We start from the raw sequence: 24,565 nt of genomic DNA, 5'->3' as shown, positions 1-24,565 counted from the left end.
ATTGGTTTTGTAATACAGTAGTAAATGTTTCTTTTGTGAATTCTTCATTGACACAATTATTCAACCCCTTAAAGACTACCACTCTGAATAACAGAGGTTCATTGAAGTGTTTTCAATCAGGTATTGATAACACCTGTGGATGTCAGGGAGCAGCAATAAAGCCTAATAAGCACCAATTAGGCAGCTTTAAAATGACTGTGATACTCAGCTCCTTCTAGACCTTTACTGGTGTGGTTACAAACATGGTGAAGTCAAGAGAATGGTCCAGGAAGACAAGAGAAGAGGTGATTACTCTTCACAGGAAGGGCAATGGCTATAAGAAGATTGCAAAGATGTTAAACATACCAAGAGACACCATAGGAAGCATCATTCGCAAATTCAAGGCAAAGGGCACTGTTGAAACGCTACCTGGTCGTGGTAGAAAGAAGATGCTGACTTCGACTGCTGTGCACTACCTGAAGCGTCGAGTGGAGAAAAGTCCCAGTGTGACTGCTGAGGAACTGAGAAAAGATTTGTCAGATGTGGGTACTGAAGTTTCTGCTCAGACAATACGGCGCACACTGCGTAATGAAGGCCTCCATGCCAGAACTCCCAGGCGCACCCCCTTGCTGTCTCCAAAGAATAAGAAGAGTCGACTGCAGTATGCCAAAAGTCATGTGGACAAACCACAGACGTTTTGGGATTAGTGTTCTGTGGACTGATGAAACAAAATTAGAACTGTTTGGGGGCACATGGATCAACGCTATGTTTGGAGGAGGAAGAACAAGGCCTGTGAAGAAAAGAACACCTTGCCTACTGTGAAGCATGGCGGGGGGGTCAATCATGCTTTGGGGCTGTTTTGCTTCTGCAGGTACAGGGAAGCTTCAGCGTGTGCAAGGTACCATGAATTCTCTTCAGTACCAGGAGATATTGGATGACAATGTGATGCAGTCCGTCACAAACCTGAGGCTTGGGAGACGTTGGACCTTTCAACAGGACAATGATCCCAAGCATACCTCCAAGTCCACTAGAGCATGGTTGCAGATTAAAGGCTGGAACATTTTGGAGTCGCCATCACAGTCACCAGACTTAAATCCGATTGAGAACCTCTGGTGGGAATTAAAGAAAGCAGTTGCAGTGCACAAGCCTAAGAATGTGACTGAACTGGAGGCTTTTGCCCATGAAGAATGGGCGAAGATACTCGTAAGATCGCTGCAAGATACTTGTGTCAAGCTATGCTTCACGTTTAAAAGCTGTTATAACTGTAAAAGGATGTTGTACTAAGTACTAAGATTGAATGTCACTTGGGGGTTGAATAAAACTGATAATGATGTGAGCACAGAAAAGACATTTGTGGTTATTTCATTATAAATGTTATGTTATATTTGTCTGACCTACACGTGATCAAAATCAATGTCAAAACTGGTCAAAACATTTAATTTCAGTGGGGGTTGAATAATTTTGAATAGAACTGTATATACTGTTCGAGATGGGGTGGATGCTTTACAATTAACTAATCGGGAATTAATAAAGGAAGACTGTATAAACGGAGCAGGATTTTCACTTCAGAAACCGATTTAAAATGGGACAGCTAATGGGAGATACTGTAACTCTAAAGGCTAGAGGCTATAAAAGAGGCTATAAATTAAGGTAAGAGAAAGCATTGCAAAGCGAACAGTCTACAGCTGGTTAAGCAAATAAACATAACACATTTAACAGAACATAGAAAAAGCAAGTTTTAGAGTTTCAGCAATGGGTGGAGTAGGCAGCTTACACATACCAAAAGCACAAATACACAGAATAAGCAGGTTCAGATGCAGTTAAGGGTTGATGTCTTTTAGCAGTCTTTTAACAGCTTACACTACATAGGAAGAATGTCCCGCTGTCATCCTATGCACGGTCAACACTTTCCCATATACTCTTTGCACACACGCGGCCCCCGGCACTCCAATCCACGCGTCCTGGGCCGCCATTTTCTCCGTCCATACTTGTACCTTTCACTGTTAAGCAGACACAGTCCATATTAACAAAAAGGTGCATTTCTCCCGCAATCCAGCACACCAAGGGAGTGAACAGCTTGCGATACATACAGAAACTTTTCAGTGCTTGAATGCACAGATTGCAATTCTGATAGGAATCTTCCTGTTGCCATGAACAACTGTTATTGTGCAATTTTCTCTTCATCCCACTCTCCCTATCTCCTGTAGAGCAGGACTCACACTTGTCTTGAGCATTAGCACACAGTCCCTGAAGCATAAATGACGTTTTTTTAAAAATTGTCTTCGGCCGTTGCCATTAGCAACTCAGGGCAACATCCCGAACTAGCCCCCAAATGTAGCACTACTCCCGTAGGAGCTGCTGGTTACGGATCCCCTGGGTTACCCATAGCAACAACTTGACAATGTGGCATGTTCTAAGTACTTGGCTCAGTCAGAAAACAGTCCAGGGGTTTGAGTTTTTGTTGTTTTATTTGAGAACTGGGATGGGAGAAGGGATGAGTGAGATACTCCAACTGAACAACTATACACAATAGCTGGGACTTCTGTTTGTAGCTGGATGCTGCAAGGCCGCTGCTTCACCTTGCCACTATAGTGAAGTAGAATTAAGCATACTGTACTGTTAAACACTCTTAAGGGTCCCACTTGGCACCCCCTTTTCCCTGCTCTTCAGGGTTCTACATGGCACCCCCTTAACTCTGACACAGTGTGAGCTGACCCATTATCCTCTGACTTCACTGGAGTGGTCCCCCTTCCTGGGCAGACCCTTTGGCAAGTCCCCTGGTACTCGCGGACACTGCCAGCAGCTCCACTGTCAGCTGTACAGGATCGTCTGCAGCTCAGCTTCACACCTGGCTTTTACTAGGCCGACCGCCTATGACCACCTTCCTCATGCAACAGAAGGAGAGACAGCCGTCAGCCTCCTCCTAGGTCTCTGCTAGAGTGCCCTCCCACTGGGACTTCCACAAACGCCAATGTTTCACTGGCTATTTTTCCTCCACTGTCCAATAGGCCCCCCTATTTGATGCAGTGGGGACACTCCCTCAGACCCAGTGAATCACACCTGGGAACATTTAACAGGCAACCTAATAGATCAGGCTTCCCTGATAAGCAGATGGAGCATAACAATGCTTTTAAACCTAGCACCAGACTAGGAGGGTGCTACATCTAGTTGTACCAACGGTGTAATTTTTCAATATGTATTTACATTCATATGCTACTTTTGCTATATGTTTTTAAATATTATTATTTCTTTTATTTATTTTTTTTCAAGGTGATTGTCAATCCAAAGCTATTTGCCTACAGTTCAAATGAGGGATGTGTAATTGTTGCTGACAAATCTGTATGCCTGCTTGATAGCATTTGTCAGTCTCTGCAGCTCCAGCTACAGTTTGGTAAGTTCCAAGGATTGTAAACAGTAATCAGATGCATTCTTAAACTTCATCAAAAAATGTATTTTTTATTTTTTAGAACAACCAAATTAAAATGATGCCCTCTAGTTACCTTGTACGGTTGGTGATTTTTGCATAGAAAAACAATAGATGGATGTGATCAAACTTCATTATGAAAAAATGTGCCACTAAAATTAATTAACTAAAATATTGAATAGGGATAGACCTGAAATGACAATTCAATTTTATCACAAATCACACGTTTAAGGTATGGCACAGCACATTGATACCTGGCAACTTTGCCCATGGTGGTATTTCTCCAGATAATATCTTAGTGAAAACATGTTTTTAACAAACTTACAAGTGCTATTTTAGCTTAACTTATTTAAAGCGGAGTTCTAGCCATTTGACTCACCTGTCCAACGGTCCAGCGATGCGGCCGCCCGAAGCCTCGATCCTCTCCCTCGGCGCCGGCATCACTGCTGTGGGCACCCGGCTGTTACAGTTTGCGGCTTCACAGCCGGGTACCCACTGCGCATGCGCGAGTCGCGCTGCGCGTTGTGATTGGCTGGCAATCTTCTGGGACCTCTTTAAATGGATCTATTAAATTGGCCTGTGTCTAATTGATAAAAGCCTTGCATCAGTTTGGGTAAAAGTACTGAAACTTGTGCAAGATTCAGGTGGTTCTTACTAATGCCATTTTTAGAATATGTAACTGTGGCTGTGACACATTCCGAAATATTTACTGACAGCTTGCAGATGGGCAGCACATGTCACAGTGAACTTGCAGTGGGCGGAACCTGATGGGGAGCTCTGAGAGAGTAAGTTCCCCATCAGGTTTGCCTTGCTTGTGATTGACCGTGAATGGCAGTGGGTGCATTCCTATGCCTCCTATTCAGTCCAATAGCACTTTTTTAGATTCTACCCAATTGTATCTGTATCTGCTGTCAGTTGCAGGCAAGGCAGACTGGATGGGAAACTCACCTCAGGATTCCTCGTTATTCTGCGCCAGCCCAACAGCTCAAATTCCTAGGCACTACCCCTGGTGGGGAACTGAGAGACTTGTTCCCTATCAGGCTCAACTTGCTTGTGGTTGGCCACTCACCACAGTGAGCAGATTTCAAAGCTGCTATTGGACTGAATAATGCCTATCATAAACGGTCATCAAAAGTAAAACGGATCTGATAGGGAATTAATCCCTTGGTCATGTCCCTGTCAGTGTGATGGGTGCAATGACCAGGGAGGGAGGGTGACTCTGCAGTGAGGAAGGAGTGTCCAGTAAGGACACTCTGACCACATTGTCAGTATTGAAAGACCATGTACCAGGTACATGAATCTGGCGCAATCACTTCCATTTTTGCCATTTTCTGTGCTGTGCCCTGACAGAATTCTAAAGGGTGTCTGACACTCTTTATGATTTCCCTAGTCGGTTTTTAGGCAAGCATTTTTAAAACATTTGCAGGAATTGTGAAAATCTTACTATTTAGTCTTTCCTTTGGCAAATTTATGGCAAGCAGTCAATTGAAACATGTATTCGTTATCAGAGTATCATATCTGTGATTCAATTTGACTTCCAGACACTTTGTTTGTTTTTTTTTTTTTTTTTAATCATATCCTCTTTTTTTAAACTTTTTTTTTTTTTTCAATCTCCTTGCTATAAACAGCAGGCAAAGGATCGCCATTAAAATAAGGAGTATATACTTCTCTATCCAGCCACCCCAATACATATATCTTGGGTTTTCGTAGAAATATTAACTCTAAAAACAATTAATATTAGTGTCCAATACACCACTCCTGTATCTAACCAACTTGGGACACCTCCACATCATATGCATCAGCGTCCCAACAGCCTTTTCACATCGTGGACATAGAGGCGTTTCCCTCTTGTGACATTTTAAAACGTTTGTGGGGGGTATAATATGTTTGATTTATAACGAACAATTGAGTAATGGTGGCCATACACTAGCAGAAAAATCGGTAGAAAATCTATAATGACGATCGTTCGCCCGATATTCTTATAGTTAATGGGTGATGGAACGGTAATGGCTTTCAACTTTCCAGCCTTAAAAAATCGTTTGAGAAATTGGAAATAATTTTCCTGATCTACCGACATTCTTGTGTTTTGTGGCTGTCTCGCCCGAGAACAATCGTGCGAATTTTCTTGCGCATGTGCCAAAACCTTTAACCCGGAAGGTAGACATATTAAAGGATGATCATAATAATAAAAGAAATGTCTGATCCATGAAAAAACATTTTATGTAAAGTGCATTTAAGTTCCACGAACGTTCATGGCTAAACTTATCAAACAAGGGCTCACTGCTAGCTTTTACAAATATAGAGTATACAATAACCAACCAAAATTGTGCAATAATCAACAAACTTTATTGCAAATAAAGCACAGCATGTCACAAACAATATAAACATTATAAAACATGTTATGGTCCCAAAAATACAATGATCCTTATGTATGTTGTAATTTTCTACATTTTTTATTTTCAAATAAAGTCTTTGAAGTGCTGTAAATTTATTTTGTATTCAAAACAATTTTTGTCATTTCCCTTCTGGTTTCACGAAAACTAACGATAAAATGGTTAATTTATGTTCATGAAACGTTTATCTTTCGAAATTTGATCGTTCTATGATGGTAGTATCTTTTGCCATTCCGATAAATCGTTCGATTTTAGAAAACTCGCACGGCCGATGTTTCTGCTAGTGTATGGCCACCATAAGTCTCTGAGATGCAGAAAGGGATACCTGTTCTACATTATAAAGAACGTCAGACCACTCCTCATCATTCAGGGGACTAATATCCATTTGCCAATACGATCTGCACCTCAGAAAATTTGATTTTTTTAACTTTTTTGTAGCAGTGTATTATAAAGCCTTGTATTTGTCCCTTCTTAGGTTGTTGCTAGAATTTTTGGTTAAGAATTGTGAATGTAACATAAACCAAAGGCAACTGTCTAGTTTTGGATGGCATGCCTGAGCTGCAAATATTGGAAAAAAACTTTTAGTGGGCAGACCTTCTGCAGAGTTTGAAAATCTTAATAATGCTGACCCTAATATAGTTGTGGGATATACACAAGGCCTCTTTCTGACCATTGATTAAATCTGTGGAGTTTTAATAACTCCGGAAAGTTGAAATTCTGAAAAATTTGGGTGTAATCAGTATACCCTTTATACTGGCAAAGTAAGAAACTGCCTGGCTAGTCTAAATCCCCCTGCCTCTAAACAGTCTACCAATTTTTTACCCGAAAATAGCGTAGACAGTATTTTCCTAATTTGATAAATCCTCCTGCCTTCCTCCCAACCCATTAAATGTTGGAGCTGGGCTGGCAAAAAATATAGGAATGTGTTTGCAACGGCCAGACCACCGGTCCCCTTAGCCTCCTACAATGTTTCCAATTTTATGCGTGCATTATGCTTTTTCCAGATAAGCATACGGAGTGTAGTATCCAGCTGTTTAAAAAGAGATATAGGGAGCCACACCGAAGCATTATGTAAAGCGTATATTCATTGTGGCATCCATATCGTGTTAATAAGGTTTACCCTCCCTACTACTGAAAGCGGTAATTTACACCAACTTATAGCTTTTTGTTTTAAATTTAATAAACAGCTCTTTAATATTTAAAACTACATAACTAGAGATATCCCGATGTATAGCTAGCTATCCCCAGGTATACAAATGTTTCTACCACCTTACCTGAGAAGCAGTTGGCGGCAAGGTATCTCCGAGAGGGTCAACCAGCAGGAGAACAGACTTTTTCCAGTTTATATTAAAGCCTGAATAAGACCCAAAGGTATTAATAAAATACATTGGGTCTTCTATAGATGTTAATGTATCACCCAAAAATTATCATCTGTATACAATGCCAATTTCTCCTCCACCTCGCTCATTATTTGAGAATCACTCCGAATAGCTGCAGCCAGCTGTTCCAATTCCAAAGCAAATAGGGGAGACAGTTAGCATCCCTGCCTAGTGCCTCTCCTTCATCTAAATGGAGCAGATAGTGTTGTTAATCCTAAAACAACTGTTGGGCCTTGATATAACAGCTTAACCCATGCAATAAATTCCTCTCCCAGGTTAAATTTCTCCAAAATCTGCCATAGATGGCCCCACTCCATACTATCAAATGCCTTTGCATCGTCTAGAGACAAAATATCTGTTACCAACATTACTAGGTGGAATCTGAAGGTTAAGATACAGTCTACGTATATTAACTGATGTCGACCTATGAGGAAAAAATCCTGATTAATCTGGGTGTACAAGCTTTGTTAAAACTTTAGACAGATGGTTGGCCAGTACCTTAGCTAGAATTTTAAGATTGTTCTATAAGAATCTGCTACAGTCGGATCCTTCCTTGCTTTTTTGGTAAAACCACTATGTATGTTTCATACATAGATTGAGGCAGAGTCTGCCCTGTTCTTTAGCTTCCATTATGATAGATAATAACTCTGGGAGAAGTACATCTCAAAAGATTTTATGGATTTTGATGGGCAATCCATTGTTCCCTGGAGCTTTTGCCCTGGGGGAGTTTGTGACTGCTACCTGTAATTCCTCCAAAGTAATTGGCGCTTTCAGAAACTTTGTCTGCTTCTCCCCAGCTCAGGCAGAGCAACCCTATTAAAAAAACTATGGAGATCCTGTTCCCTATATGAGACTTTAGAGGCATTAAGGGCTTCATAAAACATTCAAAATCCCTGTATAATTGAGGGGGTATCTGGTTTTTTTTTTTTTTTTTCCTTATGTTAAGACCGTTCAGTCCCTTATATCCTCCCCTTCATTGTCAATAAAATAAAAAGTATTTAGCCTAATTTGTCTTAAAAAGTAGATACACACAGCAGTGACACTTACCGTTCTGTGGACGGTGGCTTTGCATTTAAAAATGGCGCCTCCCGGCGCTTAGACGCCACTGCGCATGCGCTGTCTGCCCGAGAATAGCCGAGCGTGTTTGGGTTTTCCCGAGCAGCTGCGCCTGCGCAGTGTGCTTTTCGGGAGCCGGCAGCAGCCATATTTTTTTTTCAGGTTCCGATCCGATGCGACGCTCTGTCTTCACCCAGTCCCAGGGCAGGGGGACCTGGCAGTGCCTGCTGGTATGACTCGTTCGGACTCCACTCCACTGATGTGAGTAACTAATTGTCTGCAACTCACAGTCTGAGAGCTGTGATGGCCGCACGGCGCCCCTGTTGCCCATGGCGCCCCGTGCGGCCGCACAGCTCGCACACCCCAAAGGCCGGCCCTGATTGCAGTAGATAGTGTGCCACTTGAAGGGTCTCATTCCTCCCAGTCTGATGGGGAGGCGGAGGATGAGGAGGGGGATGATTTCCCCCCCTGGAAAGGCCGAGGAAAGCGCTGCTATGTCCGCACTGATTACTGCTGTAAAAGATACACTACATCTAGAGGATGAGCCCAATCCTCAGGGCAAGCGGTCCTCTTTTGGTACCCGCAGATCCCAAAAGGGCGCGCAGGTGTTTCCTTGCCCTGCTGAGTTTCACGAGACAGTGAATGAACAATGGCGCAATTTGAAGCGCAATTTTTTGGTGCCTAAACGGTTTCACCTCTGTTACCCTTTTGCGTCTCCTACGGATTCACGCTGGTCTGTGGCTCCTAAAGTGGATCACACTGTGTCCAGATTGAACAAGGCCACTCTGGTACCCACCGAGGATTCTCCGTTGTTTCGGGACCCTACGGATAGGAGGCTGGAATCCCTTGCCCGCCATGCCTATATGGTGGCGCTGAAACCTATTTTTGCCTCCGTCATGGTGTCTCAGGCTGTGGCTGATTGGACCAAGGTGCTCAGGCACACCCTCAGGCACACCAGATTAATCAGGCGGTTATGTATTTGTGTGACGCGGCCCTGGATGAGGCCCCGTTGGCAGCGCGCTTGTCTGGTGTCGCGGTACTTAACCGTCGCCTGATTCGGCTGAAGAGCTGGTCGGCTGACCAGACTTCCAGAAAAACGGTGTTTGACATACCTTATGCGGGGATTCGTCTTTTTGGGGAATCCCTGGACGAATTGGTTAAAGGAGTCATTGGGGGCAAGAGCACTCTGCTACCCCTGAAACCTAAGGGCAGATTCTTCCGCGGCAAGCGGGGCCCTTCCTTTAAACCGAACCAGGGGTCCTTTCGTGCCTACAAAACTCAAGAAAGGGGAAAACCCTTCAAGGGCTACGGTGGCCAAGCCAACCACCGCCCAGGCTGGAGCGGCGGCCCAGTCCGCCACTGCCTGAAGGGGCACCCTCACCCATTCTAGGGGTGGGGGGACGTCTGCGCCTTTTTCTAGAACCTTGGCTGCTCTGGATTGCGGACAGGTGGGTTTAGAAAATCATTCGATCAGGATACAAGATCGAATTCCTTTCGCGACCGGTGGACAGATTCTTTCCCTCAAATCTTCATTTGACCCCAGATCGGTTGCAAGATCTTCATCGGGCGGTTCAGGATCTTCTCGCCCAGGGGGTGATCGTCCCGGTGCCACATCGGGACAGATTTCGGGGGTTCTACTCGAATCTGTTCACTGTGCCCAGAAAGGAGGGCAAGGTGCGTCCGATTCTGGACTTGAAAGCTTCGTGCTACATGTAATCTCCCCGTTTGGTGGTGGCCTCTTTGAGCCCAGGAGATTTCCTGGCCTCTATCGACCTCAAGGATGCGTATTTGCACATCCCCATATTCGAGGGTCATCAGAAGTACCTCCGATTCGCAATCGCGGAGGAACACTATCAGTTTGTGGCGTTACCTTTCGGTCTCGCTTCGGCTCCAAGGGTGTTTACCAAAGTGTTGGCTCCTGTTTTGGCCCTGTTACGGGCACAGGGCATTGCGATCCTGGGATATCTGGACGATCTCCTGTTAAGGTCGAGCGCCAGTCAGAACCTGCTTGCGCTCTGTCCACTACGGTTCAGACGCTCCAGGAGTTCGGGTGGACCATCAACGCTCAGAAGTCGACTTTGACTCCTTTGGTTAGGCTCCCCTATTTGGGGATGGTCCTGGACTCCGCCCAAGCAAAGGTTTTTCTGCCGGAGGACAAGCTCCAGACCCTGCAGGACGAGGTCAGGTCCCTCAGGGACAACGACTCCTCGTCGCTCAGGACCTGTATGCGGTCCCTGGGGTTGATGTCAGCCTTCGAGGCAATACCGTTTGCGCAGTTTCACACGCGGTCTCTCCAAGCGCAGATACTGGCCTAATGGGACAGGCTCCAAACCAGAGTGGATCTTCTGTGGTGGCTCCAGTCTCCGGCCGTAGTAGAGGGGGAAGTCCTTCCGGCCGTTGCTGTGGATGGTGATTACCACGGATGCCAGCCTGTCGGGCTGGGGTGGCGTTCTGGGCACCCTGTCTGCCCAGGGCACTTGGTCAGTGGAGGAATCTTCCCTGCCGATAAACATCTTGGAATTAAGAGCGATCAGGCTGTGCCTGCTCCATTGGTCGGATCGTCTTCGGGGCCGCCCTGTTTGGGTGCAGACAGACAATGCCATTGCGGTGGCTTACATCAATCACCAAGGGAGCACCAGGAGTGCCCGGGCGGCCCAGGAAGTGACCAGCATTTTTGTCTTGGGCCGAGACACATGTCCCAGTGATTTCAGCAGTTCACATACCGGGTGTGGAGAATTGGCAGGCCGATTATCTGAGCCGCCAGACCCTGGACCAGGGGGAATGGTCCTTGCACCCAGAGGTGTTTTTTTAAATGCTGTGTGCGAAACGGGGATCCCCAGATGTGGATCTGTTCGCGTCCCGGCTAATCAACAAGGTGGGAAGGTTCGTGGCAAGAACGCGCGATCCCCTGGCGGACGCCTCGGTTGTGCTGGTGGTGCCTTGGCACCAGTATCGTCTGATATATGCTTTTCCTCTGATTCAGTTGTTGTCCAGGTTCCTTCACAGGTTGGTCTCGGAACCGAAGTTGGTGATTCTGGTGGCCCTGGACTGGCCGCGCCGGTCCTGGTACGCGGACCTCATTCAACTAGCCGCCATCTTCCGGATCACCTCACACATCCTCACTGCCTGCACCTGCGGCACATCCACAGGAGGGTGAGTCAGATTGCGATTTTGGCTTAACCCCTCTAGAATTCCGGGGGACACTTCCCAGAGAGACCTGCTTAAACAATTTGAGCGGATGCTCACAAGGGCCCTGAAAAATACCTCAGATGCCATAACTGACAGGCTCACTAGAGAGATTAGGGAAGTGGGCCATCGCACCACTATACTGGAACAGCACACTGAGGAGTTGAATGTAACCATAGGCAACCACGCTGAGGAACTTGAGACCCTCAGGGAGGAAAATGTGTCCCTACAATCCCGTTTGGAGGATTTTGAAAACCGTGCTAGGAGATCCAATATCCGGATCAGAGGTATCCCAGAGTCTGTGGAGGACCTTCAATCCACCATTACTGCTCTGTTTCAGGAACTTGTCCCTTCAATACCAAGTGAGCGCCTAGAATTTGACAGGATCCACAGATCACTTGCCCCACGCACTGCTGAAGGTCCCCCAGGGACATAATTGTGAAGCTTCACTTTTTTCGCTCAAAAGAGCAGCTTATGGCGGCAGCTCGCAAGATGGATGCCCTAACCTTTCAGGGACACCGTTACCAATTATTCCAGGACTTATCACAGGCCACTCTCACGAAACGCAAAGCCATGAAACCCCATCTGTTTACCCAGCAACACCATAGGATCATATACAGATGGATCTTTCCCTTTGCAGTTAGTTTCTCATATAAAGGGACCTCCTACCAGTGCAAATCCTCGGAAAACCTGCTATGCACTCTTCGTGACCTGCACCTGACACCCCCTGATCACTTGTCCGAAGGCTCCAGACGCCGTGCAGCATCCTCCTCTCCACAGAAGTCTCAGGCCCACCAGGATCAAGCCGCCCAGCATGGAACCCACAAGAGAGGCCGCTTCTTATCCCCAGCTCCAGCTCCTGCTCCAGAGGACTCCATGGATTGAAGAGACTCCATGACACATGCCTTTGGTTTTCCAACCCTGCAGGTGCCCTGCTACCCTGCCAACCTTTTCAGACGCCACCACTTGGGTGTCTCCCTGGAACCGTAACTATGCATTTTTTTTTTTTTTAACCTCCCCTGCCACCACTCTCACCTGTTGACTATACCTCCCCTTGGGGCCAGCCCTAAGGGGGGCCCTGTACTGTACATTTTTTATGTCATTTTTGATTGCAGGTTCTACTCCCACGTACACTCATACCAGGCACATTCGACAAGCTTATCGGCTTTCCCTGAGTGTCACCAGGACAGGAAAGCGGTGACCCTCGGTGGGTTGCCTTGGCTCTCACTAACATCGCTCAGTGGCCGGGTTTACGGTCAGGCCCGCTCTCTTTTCCATGTCCTGCCAGGTCACTGCCTGCTCTGAGTGTGCTGGTATAATATTATGAGTTGGGACCTTACGTCTCCATTACCTTTTTTTTTTTTTGATCTTTTTTTACCCTGATCTGCTTTATTGTACAATGTTTTCTATACTATTGACTCGTTTTATGCACTACTTTCCTATGCTTGTTCTCAGGCTGTCCTAGTCTCAGAGACTGTTCACTGTACTGGCAGTTCTTGTCCTTTAGTGCCAACCCTGTCTGGATTGGCACCTATTGGACCCTCTGACTCCTTTTGGCGGGAAGTACCATTCCTTCCAGAGGACCCTCTCTTTATTTTTTTTTGTTTACGCCACCTTATACTATTCCTTAGCTTTCCTTACCCAGCTTACCTTTCTCCCCCTTTCCTACCTTCCTGCCCATTCCCGTTCCAACCCCCTCCCTGCCCGGAGAGAGACCCCTGCCCCCTGAGCCCAACCCCTGCCTCCTCCTTAGGCCTTTTTTGGCTCCACCATGTCTACCTTAAATATACTCACCCTTAACTTACAAGGCTTCAATTCTCCCTCCAAACGTGTGAAAGCATTTAGGTCCCTCTCCTCTTTATCCATTCATGTGGCTTGCCTCCAGGAGACGCATTTCTTCTCCCAATCAACTCCCAAACACTTCGGACATCAGTATCCACAGGTCTATACGGCTTCCGCTTCCACGAAGCAGCGGGGTGTGCTCATAGCATTTCATAGGACTACTCCGTTCACCCTTCAGAGGGAGATACAAGATCCTGAGGGTCGCTACCTCCTTCTGGTGGGTCGGCTCCTCGACTCAGAAGTCACGATAGTTTCCTATTATGCCCCTAACAAAAAACCCCTGGCTTTTCTTTCCCATCTACTGACTGTCACGGATACAAAAAAGCGAGGTACGCTCTTGCTCTGTGGCGATTCTAACCACGTTCTCTATCCCTTGCAGGATAAATCCCCTGCCCCTACTTCAGCCCAACGCCTCTCCTTCCAACAAATCTTGAATCAACACTCCCTCTTGGACACGTGGCGCGAGCATAATCCGACTTGGAGACAGTACACTTATTACTCTCACCCACCTAAATTGTTTTCACGGATTGACCATATCTTTACCCACACTGGCACATCCCCTCTTTTCACCACCTCCACCATCATCCCGTGCTCCTGGTCCGACCATAATGCGGTTATTTCCTCTTTTTCCTCCATGGTTCCAAAACCCATTCTTCGCTCATGGCAAGTCAATGATGGCATGCTTGCCAATGCGTCTCACCGCCTTGAAATAGAGCGTGCCATCACTGACTACTTGTCCATTAACTCTCACCTGGATATTTCTCCTCTGACCTTATGGGAAGCGCATAAACCTGTCATACGTGGGGTCTGCATCAGCAGAGCTTCTTATTTACGCAAAGAACGGCGCCTCCTGCTTCATAGACTAGAAACAGCCTTCTTTAAGGTCTCTGAGGCATTTCAGGATACCCCCACGTTGTCCAACAAACAAGTTCTTGACAAGGCACGCCTTGAACTTGACCTCCTCTTCTCTGAATCAGCGGAACAAACCCTTAGAAAGTCAAAACACTCGCTCTATATGAAGGCTAATAAACCTGACACCTTTCTGGCTTTGGCGCTCCGTAAAGCTGACTACACCCCCAAACCTATATGTCTTAAATTGTCTAAGGATACCTACTCCAGTAATCCCCTTAAAATTCGACGCTAATTTAGTGACCAACTTTCTACGCTTTTAGAAGAACCCCTCCACCTTCGATCAAACTAAACTGGATGCCCTCTTGTCGTCTGTATGTCTCCCTACGCTGTCACCCTCTCACAGAGAGACGCTTGAGCAACGCATTACTGCTGAAGAACTACTACAGACAATTAAATCTCTAAAACCACGCAAGCGCCCTGGCCCGGACGGCTTTTCGGCTACGTACTAGAAGCGTTTCGCGCACATCCTGATACCCCCATTGGTTGGGGCGCTCAATTCTTTGCTTGACGGGCAATCCTTTCGTGTCGACTCGCTCACGGCTGCAATTTCCATGATTCCCAAACCTGATTCTGACGACACTTCCTGGTCCAACTATCGACCTATCTCTATCCTTTTAATATGGACATCAAACTGCTGGCCAAGGTCCTTTCCTCGTCTCAATGCCATCATTGGAACCTTGGTCCACCCTGACCAAACGGGATTCATCCCATCTCGCCAGGCTGGATATAATGTCCGCCAGGCCACCTTACTGGCTCATATCGCTAAAAAACGCCGTATTCCCTCCTGCTTCCTTTCACTCGACTTCTGCAAGGCCTTTGACTCCCTATCCTGGCCATACCTTCCCTCCGTCCTCGGTAGGTGGGGAGTTGGCACACATTTTTTTGCAATGGGTAAACGCCCTCTACCGGAACCCCAGAGCTTATGTCTACTACTCCGGCTTCCAGTTGGACTACTTCCCTATTGAGAGAGGCACGCGTCAGGGCTGCCCCCCTCTCCCCCCTTCTCTTTGCTCTGGCTATTGAGACCCTTGCCATTCTCATACGCTCCGACCCTAATATTCGGGGCATTGACTTAGGTGGGCACCAGCATAAGCTTTGCATTTTTGCAGACGATGTTCTGCTTTTCCTTACTGCCCCCCTCTTATCGGTTCCTAGTCTTCTTGATCCCTTGACCAGGTTCAGGTCTGTCTCTGGCCTTGTAGTTAACCCTCGGAAGTCGCTGGCCCTTAATGTATCACTATCCCCCAATGTCCTTCACCACCAAGTCTTCTCTACCATTCCCTTGGGCACACTCAAATCTCCCTTATCTGGGTATCAAATTCACGGCTGACCCTGCCGAACTTTACTCTGCTAACTATCCCCCCATGCTCGCCGCGCTTACGAGCCTCATGTCCAAATGGTCCTCTCTTCCCATCTCATGGTTGGGGAAAATTACGGTACTCAAGATGTCCATCCTACCTAAAATTCTGTACCTGTTTCGGGTGCTCCTGATACAGGTACCAGCCTACTTTTTGCGCATCCTGCAAAAGCGAGCTATGAATTATGTTTGGGGCAACTCCAAACTCCGCCTGCCCAGACTGACCACGTACCGACCGCATATTTGTGGCGGGCTTAGAGTTCCCCACTTCGCCAAGTATTACTATGCAGCACAGCTGGCCCAGCTTCCTAAGTACCACGCAACAAAGGAAATCCCTCTGGGTTTCCTTAGAGGCAGTGGAATGCGATCTGCTGTCAGTGGCTAACCTCCTCTGGCTGCCTCCCTCCCAACGGAACTGTGTTACCAACCCAGTCACTAAACCTAGTTTAACCATTTAGGATAGACTCAAAAAATGCTTCGGCCTTCAATCCCCTCACGTCCCCCTACTCTCTTTTCTTCGCAACCCCTCGTTCTACCCGGCCTGGTCCTCTCAGACCTCTTTCTCCGCCTGGACCAGTGCTGGCCTGATACGTGCTTATCAATTCTTTACGTCACGTGCCTTCAAATCGTTCCCGGCACTGCGTGAAGCCTATGACCTCCCCTCTGGTGAAGCGTTTCGCTATCTGCAGCTTAAACACTTCTTCACGCAGGCTTCACCAATTAGTGATAGCCCCTCCACTTTCTCGACTTTTGAACATGCATGCAAAACAGACCCTCACAGGCGTGGGCTCATATCCGATATCTACGCCCAACTCTTGTCTACTCAGGATGCCACCCCGCCCACATACACCGCTAAATGGGAACGGGAGTTGAACCTCGGCTCACATTGGACGATGTTGATTGGATACAAATTTGGCAGGCTACTAAATTGGCGTCTCCTAATATTGTTGCTCTGGAGACTAACTATAAGGTCCATACCAGGTGGTACTTAGTCCCTGCCAGAATCTCTAAATGCGTGCCTCAGTACTCACCCCGCTGCTTCCGTGGATGCGAATCTCCCGCCACCCCTGCACATATCTGGTGGGAATGCCCCGTTGTCCGTGCCTTCTGGTCTGATGTCTATGGTACTCTGTCTATTTTTCATACTCCTCTCACCCCTGACCCGGCAACTGCACTCCTGAATCTCAAGCAGCCTGATCTCACACATCCTCAATTTAAACTCTTTCTGTATGTCACGTCTGCAGCCAAGCAGAGGGTAGTGAAAGCCTGGAAGACCCCCACTCTTTGTTTCCTGGCAATGAAGAACAGAGTCACCCAGGCACTGATTCATGCTAAACGGAGGCAATTCTGTTGGACAAGCTGACCCCCCTATGAAAAGCTTTGGAGGTCCTGGATTGACAATTGCCTGCCTTCCGGTCTTGATGACACCCTTGTACTCCCTTGACCAAATGCATTTACTCTCCCTCCTCGTGTACCCACATGGGCCCCCACTGGTGGCTCAGGACTCTCTCCGGACACCTACTTCCACTGCTACCACCTCTCTACCTCGGCCCCTCCTGTTTCCCCCTGTTTCCTTCTTGCCCCCTCTTCCCTCCAAGTTGCCTCTGGCACTCCTGCGCTAGGTTTGCTCTTTTACTGTGGCTAGATTTCCCTCCCTAGTTTTACTCATGTCAAGGGTTGTGACCTGGACCGCTCCTATACCTTCTGCTCTATCTGGGCACGTTAAGCAAGGTACCAGGACCACCCTCTCTTTCAACTCGAACTGTTACTTATTACATAATTATGTTCTTCCTTAGTATTTCCACTGTGACTTGTTTTGATATGGTATGTATTTTTCCTTTATACTGGCATTTTGCTGTCCCATGTTTATTTTGGCTTCAATAAAATTGTTTGAAAAGAGAAAGCCAGGTCCTGAGAGACAGGGGTCTCTCATCGGAGGTCATCCCTACTCTGCTCAAGACTAGGAAGGCCTCATCCGGTAAGATCTATTACCGTACCTGGAAGGCTTATTTTGCCTGGTGTGAATCTAGGGCCGTCTCTCCTCGCTCCTTCTCAGTGGCGAGGGTGTTAGCTTTCCTGCAAACTGATGTGGACCAGCGCCTGACGCTGACCACGATTAGGGGCCAGATATCTGCACTGGCTGTCCTTTTCCAGCATCCCTTGGCATCGAAATTGTCGATTCGCACCTTTGTTCAAGGTGTACGTCATCTGGCCTCTCCTCGGAGGGCGCCCTTACCTCCTTGGGATTTGAACATGGTTCTGTCAGTTTTGCACAGTCCTCCCTTTGAAAACATCAGGAAAATATCTTTGTCTCTGCTGTCGCAAAAGGTTGCCTTTCTAGTCGCTATCACCTCTGCGCGCAGAGTGTCGGAATTGGCGGCCTTGTCCTGCCGCTCCCCTTACCTGGTGGTACATAGGGACAAGGTGGTCTTGCGACCTAACCAGTCCTTCCTAAGGGGGCTTTTTGATTTTCACCTTTAATTAGGACATTGTTTTGCCTTCGCTCTGTGCGAACCCTAAGCATCCTAAGGAGTTTGCTTTACATTCCTTGGATGTCGTCCGGGTGATCAGGGTCTACCTGTCATCCACTGAATCCTTTAGGAAGTCAGATTCTCTTTTTGTCCTTCCTGAGGGACCTCGGAAAGGTATGGCTGCGTCTGCGGCAACCATTTCAAGATGGATTAGACAGACGATTGTACAGGCCTATTCCCTTAGGCACCGGGCTCCTCCCTTCCCTGTCAAGGCGCACTCTACCAGAGCGGTCAGTGCGTCCTGGGCCTTCCGGCATCAGGCTTCGGTGGTCCAGGTGTGCAAGGCTGCGACTTGGTCGTCAGTGCACACTTTTTCCAAATTTTACAAACTTGACGTTCTGGCATCAGATGATGCCTCCTTTGGCCGCAAAGTTCTCTGTGCGGCAGTGCCTTAAGTGGACCCTGGTTTTGCGGGTCCCTGGCTGTTGGGGTTGTTTTCCCCTTGTTTGCTTTCCTGGGCTGTTGCTCCAGTTGAGCCCTTTTTTGTTGCCCAGAGGATTTACCTTTCTGTTTGAGTAAGGTTCCTTTCTCTGACTTGGGTGCTGTGTTGCCTTTGTGACGGTTACGTTTCCCACCCCTCATGTCTACACTGCTTTGGGACGACCCATTGGTGAAGACTGAATGAGTGGGCGGCGACTGTCAGAGGACTCAGAGAAAGGAATTTTACGGTAAGATTTTACAAAAATTCCGTTTTTCTCTTACGTCCTCCGACAGTCGCCGCCTCTTCATATTCGTCACATATGGGGTATTAGACTTTGCTCCAAAGGAGTAGCTAGGCAACAGAATATGTTAACATTAAAGCTTTTAACATATCCCACCCTCAAGGGGTGGTCCCCTCAGTCAATACCCTCCTACTTCCTGCAACCATATCTCAGTTTCAATGTCTAGCTTGTCAGGAGTGGCTGGCTCACTCTGTGCTGGGGCTTTGTGCCCCAGACTCTTTCTTCTTTTTTGATTTTTTGTTTGAGTTTTCTCTCTACCTTTACTTAGCTGTTCTTTTTGTCAGCGTTAGTTAGTTCTTCGGATGAAGAGGATCATGCGGGCTGGGTCTCGGGCTGATCCCCCTGGTCGTAGGTCGTGGGTCAGTGGCTTCCCAGCCTGCCATCGAGCGTTCAGCCAGGTAACGCTCCTGGCACAGTGAACGACCCATCCCTGTTCGGTGCAGGGATGATTGGTGAGGTGGCTACCTCACTGGACGCTGTGCGGTTTCTTAACCCCCATTCTGTGCGTCTTGTATGCGACTCTCCCTGCCTCATGTGCAGCGGCTTGTTCGCCTGTGCGGGTCCCCCACGCCATTGTGAGGTAAGTGTATCTATATGGGGACCTGTCTGTCTGGGGGGGTGTCAGTCTGGGACTGTGTAACCTGCCTCTGTTCACACTGTTTGTCTCCCTATCACTCGGCTGCATGCTGTGGGCTGCAAGGGGGGGGGAGCTGTGTGACACTATGTGTGTCAGCCTTGTCGGTGTGAGAAGCTGTGTGCTGTGGGGCATGTTTTTGGGCATGTTTGGGCACTATACAGCGATCGCTGCGGCGATCTGACATGTTTTTTTTTTATAATGACGTGTGCATTACTGTACTGTGGAGCGGCGGTTTCGGCGCCAAACGGCAGCATTTTGCCTGCACTCGCTCCGGCCGCATGTTCTACATGCATGGCGGCCATTTTCTTGTAGCCTCCCATAGGCTTTCATAGAGCGCCCTGGCAGCATCACTTCCTCTTCTCCGGGAACACCGATCGAGGCAGCAGCAGCGGCGAGGGTCTCCTCAGGTTATATCCTTCCTATCCATTGCCTGTGTCAGTTTTATTGTCCCTGTGGGGGTCTCATTGTGCTTGTGTGTGGTGCGGTGGGCTGCGCTCGCCGCGCTTGTTAAAGGGGCAGTTAACCCTTTATTATCCGGCATTTGTAATAGGGGCAATGGATTCTCAGGAGGGCAAATTTCCTACCGCCTTGGTGGAAAGCCAGGGGACCGCTGTTTCCCCCCCAGGGGGGAATTTAGCCACTATTGTGGCTGGCCTTGCTGCTCAGGTGCAGATGCTGGTGGCTGCTCAATCTACTAAAAGACCCAGAGTTTCTCTTTCCTCTGATTCTGAGGGTGAAGGTGATGGGGCTGTTATGGCGGGGGCCTCCTTATCGGGGTCCCGCTCCTCCCTGGATCTAGTGGGGTCCGAGGTGGAGGCTGAAGTTGAAGGGGTTGATAATTCTCCCCCTGGCTCGCCTGAAGAGCTCGCAATCATGGATGAATTGATTGCTTCCATAAAACAAACGCTGCGTTTGCAGGATGAAGTGTGTCCCCCCGCTGCCTTGGCGGCTTATGGGACGCAGAGAAAACGCAGGACGCCGCAGGTTTTTCCCTGCAATGATGATTTTCAGCGCGCTGTTAAGGAACAATGGCGCAATCTGCGCAAACCTTTTGCTGTACCAAGTAGGTTCAAGCTGCGTTATCCTTTCTCGCCTTCCACGGATGAAAGGTGGTGTGTACCACCCCCAGTGGATCACGCAATTGTGGTTTTAAACAAATCCACTGCGATTCCTGCAGAGGATTCCCCTGTGTTCCGTGATGCCACGGATAGGAGATTGGAGTCTCTTGCCCGTCATACTTATTCTGTTACGGGTTCTATGCTTAAGGCTCTGTTTGCCTCTCTCATGGCGGCCCAGGCGGTCGCAAGTTGGACGCAGATGCTTAGGCGCGTCCTAGTGGCCGATTCGGCCTCGCCGGCGACCCTGGATATGGTGGATCAAATCCACCAGGGTGTCCTGTATCTGTGTGATGCGGAATTGGACCTAGTCCCGTTGGCTGCACGTGTGCACAGCGTGGCGGTGTTGTCTCGCCGTCTGGTTTGGTTGAAATGTTGGTCGGTGGACCAGTCTTCACGTAAGACCTTAGCCAATCTGCCTTATGATGGGTCTCGCCTTTTTGGGGAGTCCTTGGATGTGTTGATTAAGGGGGTCACCGGAGGTAAGAGCACTCTCTTACCCCATTTCCCCAAGGCTAAGGGGGCTTCTGGGAAGAAGCATGCTAATTTTCGGCCCCCTCAGGGGTCCTTTCGTGCCTTTCGGTCGCACTACAAGGGCAAACCGTTCAAAGGTCAAGGCTCTCAGAAGAAGCCCTGGTCTGGTAAACAGAAGTCCGGTCAATCCGGATCCGCAGCCCATAACAGTGTGGCCTGAAGGGGCGCCCTCACCCAGTTTTGGGGTGGGGGGACGCTTGCTCGGTTTTCTTCAACCCTGGTTGGCCCGCGTGCGGGACAGATGGGTTCAGGAGATCGTTCGATCTGGTTACAAGATCGAGTTTCTCTCTCGGCCGGAGAGCAGATTTTTTCCCTCAAATCTTCAACTGTCTCCAGAGCGTTTACGGGACCTGCACCTGGCGGTGCGGGACCTGCGGGCTCAGGGAGTGGTAGTTCCGGTGCCTCATCGGGACAGAATTCGGGGGTTTTATTCCAATCTGTTCGACGTGCCCAGAAAGGAGGTCAAGGTTCGTCCAATTCTGGACTTGAAGTCTCTGAACCGCTCTGTGCGGGTTCGCAAGTTCCGCATGGAATCCCTGCGGTTGGTGGTGGCTGCCCTGGTTCCGGGGGATTCTTGGTTCCGGGGGAATTCATGGCCTCCATCGATTTGAAGGATGCGTATCTTCACATCCCCATTTTCGAGGGTCACCAGAGGTACCTTCGATTTGCCATTGCGGAGGATCACTACCAGTTCGTGGCGTTACCCTTTGGTCTCGCCTCGGCTCCGCGGGTCTTCACCAAGGTGCTTGCACCGGTTCTGGCATTATTGAGGGCCCAGGGCATTTCTGTCCTGGGGTATCTGGACGACATTCTGGTTCGGTCTGCGACCAGCCAGGGTCTGGAGAAGGACCTGTCTGTCACGATGCAAACTCTGCAGGAGTTTGGTTGGACGATAAATTTTCCAAAGTCAACACTGAGTCCGTCTGTTCGTCTTCCCTACCTGGGAATGATTCTGGACTCGGTGCAGGCGAAGGTCTTCCTGCCGGAAGACAAACTCAGGACTCTTCAGGAGGAAGTCAGGTCCCTCAGGGACGTTCCGCACTCGTCTCTGCGGACGTGCATGAGATGTCTGGGATTGATGGTCTCGGCCTTCGAGGCGATTCCCTTCGCCCAGTTTCACACGCGGGGTCTCCAAGCGGAGATCCTGTCCATGTGGGACGGGCGACCTCAATCTCTGGATCTTCAAATCTCGTTGAGTCATCGCACCAGAAGAGACCTTCTGTGGTGGCTCCAGTCCCCGATGGTGTCCGGGGGCAAGTCGTTTCGTCCTATCTCGTGGACGGTGTTCACCACGGATGCCAGCCTGTCGGGCTGGGGTGGTGTTCTGGGTGTTCTGTCCGCCCAGGGAACTTGGTCGGAGGGGGAGTCTTCCCTTCCGATCAACATTCTGGAATTGCGTGCGATAAATCTCTGTCTTCATCGCTGGACGGACCGGCTGCAGGGCTGCCCGGTTCGGGTGCAGACGGACAATGCCACGGCGGTGGCCTACATCAACCACCAAGGGGGCACCAGGAGTGCCCGAGCGGCTCGAGAAGTGGCCGACATTCTGTCTTGGGCCGAGACTCATGTCCCGGCGATAACGGCGGTTCACATTCCGGGGGTGGAGAACTGGCAGGCGGACTATCCGAGTCGCCAAACCCTGGATCAGGGGGAATGGTCTCTCCACCCGGCTGTCTTTCAGTTGTTGTGCGCGAAGTGGGGTCTTCCAGATGTGGACCTGTTCGCGTCTCGTCTCAACAACAAGGTGAGAAGGTTCGTGGCAAGGACGCGCGACCCTCGGGCAGACGCGTCGAACGCGTTAGTGGCCCCGTGGCATCAGTACAAGCTGATGTACGCGTTTCCACCGATTCAGTTGCTGTCCAGGTTCCTTCGCAGGTTACACTCGGAACGCAGCACGGTGATTCTTGTGGCACCGGACTGGCCTCGCCGGTCCTGGTACGCAGACCTCGTGAATCTGGCGGTCAACGCCCCGTGGCGTCTGCCTCTTCGAGACGATCTCCTGTCTCAAGGACCGATATACCATCCTGCTTTACAGTCGCTGGCTTTGACGGCCTGGCTGTTGAGACCGAGGTCCTGAAGGAGAAGGGTCTCTCCCCAGAGGTCGTTCATACTTTGACCAACGCGAGGAAGTCTTCCTCGGGGAAGGTTTATTACCGTACTTGGAAGGCCTATTTTGCCTGGTGTGAGTCCAAGGGGTTTTCACCCCGCACGTACTCGGTTTCCCGAGTGCTGTCCTACGATAAAGGGTCAGGTGTCTGCGCTGGCCGTTCTGTTTCAACGTCCCGTGGCTTCCAACTCCTTGGTTGGCACTTTTGTTCAGGGAGTGCGGCATCTGGTTCCTCCTAGGAGGGATCCTCTGCCCCCTTGGGACTTGAATCTCGTTCTATCTGTGTTACAACGTGCTCCTTTTGAACAGATCAGGGAGATCTCGTTGTCTATGTTGTCCAAAAAGGTCGCCTTTTTGGTTGCGATCACTTCGGCTCGCAGAGTGTCGGAGCTGGCGGCTTTGTCCTGCAAGTCTCCGTATCTGGTTGTTCATTTGGATAAGGTGGTCTTGCGACCTAATCCTTCTTTTCTTCCGAAGCGAGTTTCGGAATTCCATCTTAATGAGGATATTGTCTTGCCTTCGCTGTGCGCGAAGCCTAAACATCCAAAGGAGGTGAGATTACATTCTTTGGATGTTGTTCGGGCGATAAGGGTTTACCTTAAATCGACTGAGTCTTTTCGAAAGGCGGACTCCTTGTTTGTTCTTCCAGAGGGTGCTCGGAAGGGCATGGCGGCGTCGGCCTCTACCATCGCCAAATGGATCAGGCAGACCATTGAACAGGCCTATGCCTTGCAGGGGAAGGTTCCCCCTGTGCCTGTGAAGGCGCACTCTACTAGATCTCTGAGTACGTCTTGGGCCTGTCGTCATGGGGCTTCTGTAGCCCAGGTGTGTAAGGCGGCGACTTGGTCGACCGTGCACACTTTCACAAAATTCTACAAAGTAGATGTTCAGGCATCGGCGGATGCTTCCTTTGGCCGCAAGGTTCTTAGTGCGGCAATTCCCTAGGGTCCCTTGTTGGGGACCTCTGGCTGTTGGGATAAGTTTTTTTTATCCCCTGGTTATTTGTCTTTTCCTGGGTTGTTGCTCCTGTTGAGCAATTATTTTTCCTGTAGCCCAGCTGGTTTCCTTCCTTTGGTAAGGTTCCTTTCTTTGATGCGGAGACTGCGTTTCCTTTCGGCGCGGATGCGTTTCCCACCCCTCATGTTTGCACTGCTTTGGGACGTCCCCATATGTGACGAATATGAAGAGGCGGCGACTGTCGGAGGACGTAAGAGAAAACTGAATTTTTTGTAAAATCTTACCTGTAAAATTCCTTTCTCTGAGTCCTCCGACAGTCGCCGCCCCCGCCCCTCTTTTGGGGTTTGGTTGTATACTCTACTGCTATTCCACTGAAACTGAGATATGGTTGCAGGAAGTAGGAGGGTATTGACTGAGGGGACCACCCCTTGAGG

The 24,565-nt window shown here is 48.9% G+C and overlaps 1 protein-coding gene across 1 annotated transcript in view; it reads left to right on the top strand.

Moving 5' to 3' along the window:
• The window catches only part of KNTC1 (kinetochore associated 1), a 792,142-nt gene that overhangs the window by 43,969 nt on the left and 723,608 nt on the right, over nt 1–24,565 (top strand). Inside the window, exon 3 of the mRNA XM_082256649.1 lies at nt 3,250–3,370. Within this exon, the coding sequence (XP_082112775.1) occupies nt 3,250–3,370 (121 nt within the window). The remainder of the gene's footprint in view (nt 1–3,249; nt 3,371–24,565) is intronic.

This window comes from Pelophylax lessonae (assembly GCF_965119305.1).
Source record: "Pelophylax lessonae genome assembly, chromosome: 1".
Classification (NCBI taxonomy): Eukaryota; Metazoa; Chordata; class Amphibia; order Anura; family Ranidae; genus Pelophylax; species Pelophylax lessonae.
Note: the sequence above shows the minus strand (reverse complement) of the source record. Positions and strands in the feature narration are given on the sequence as shown.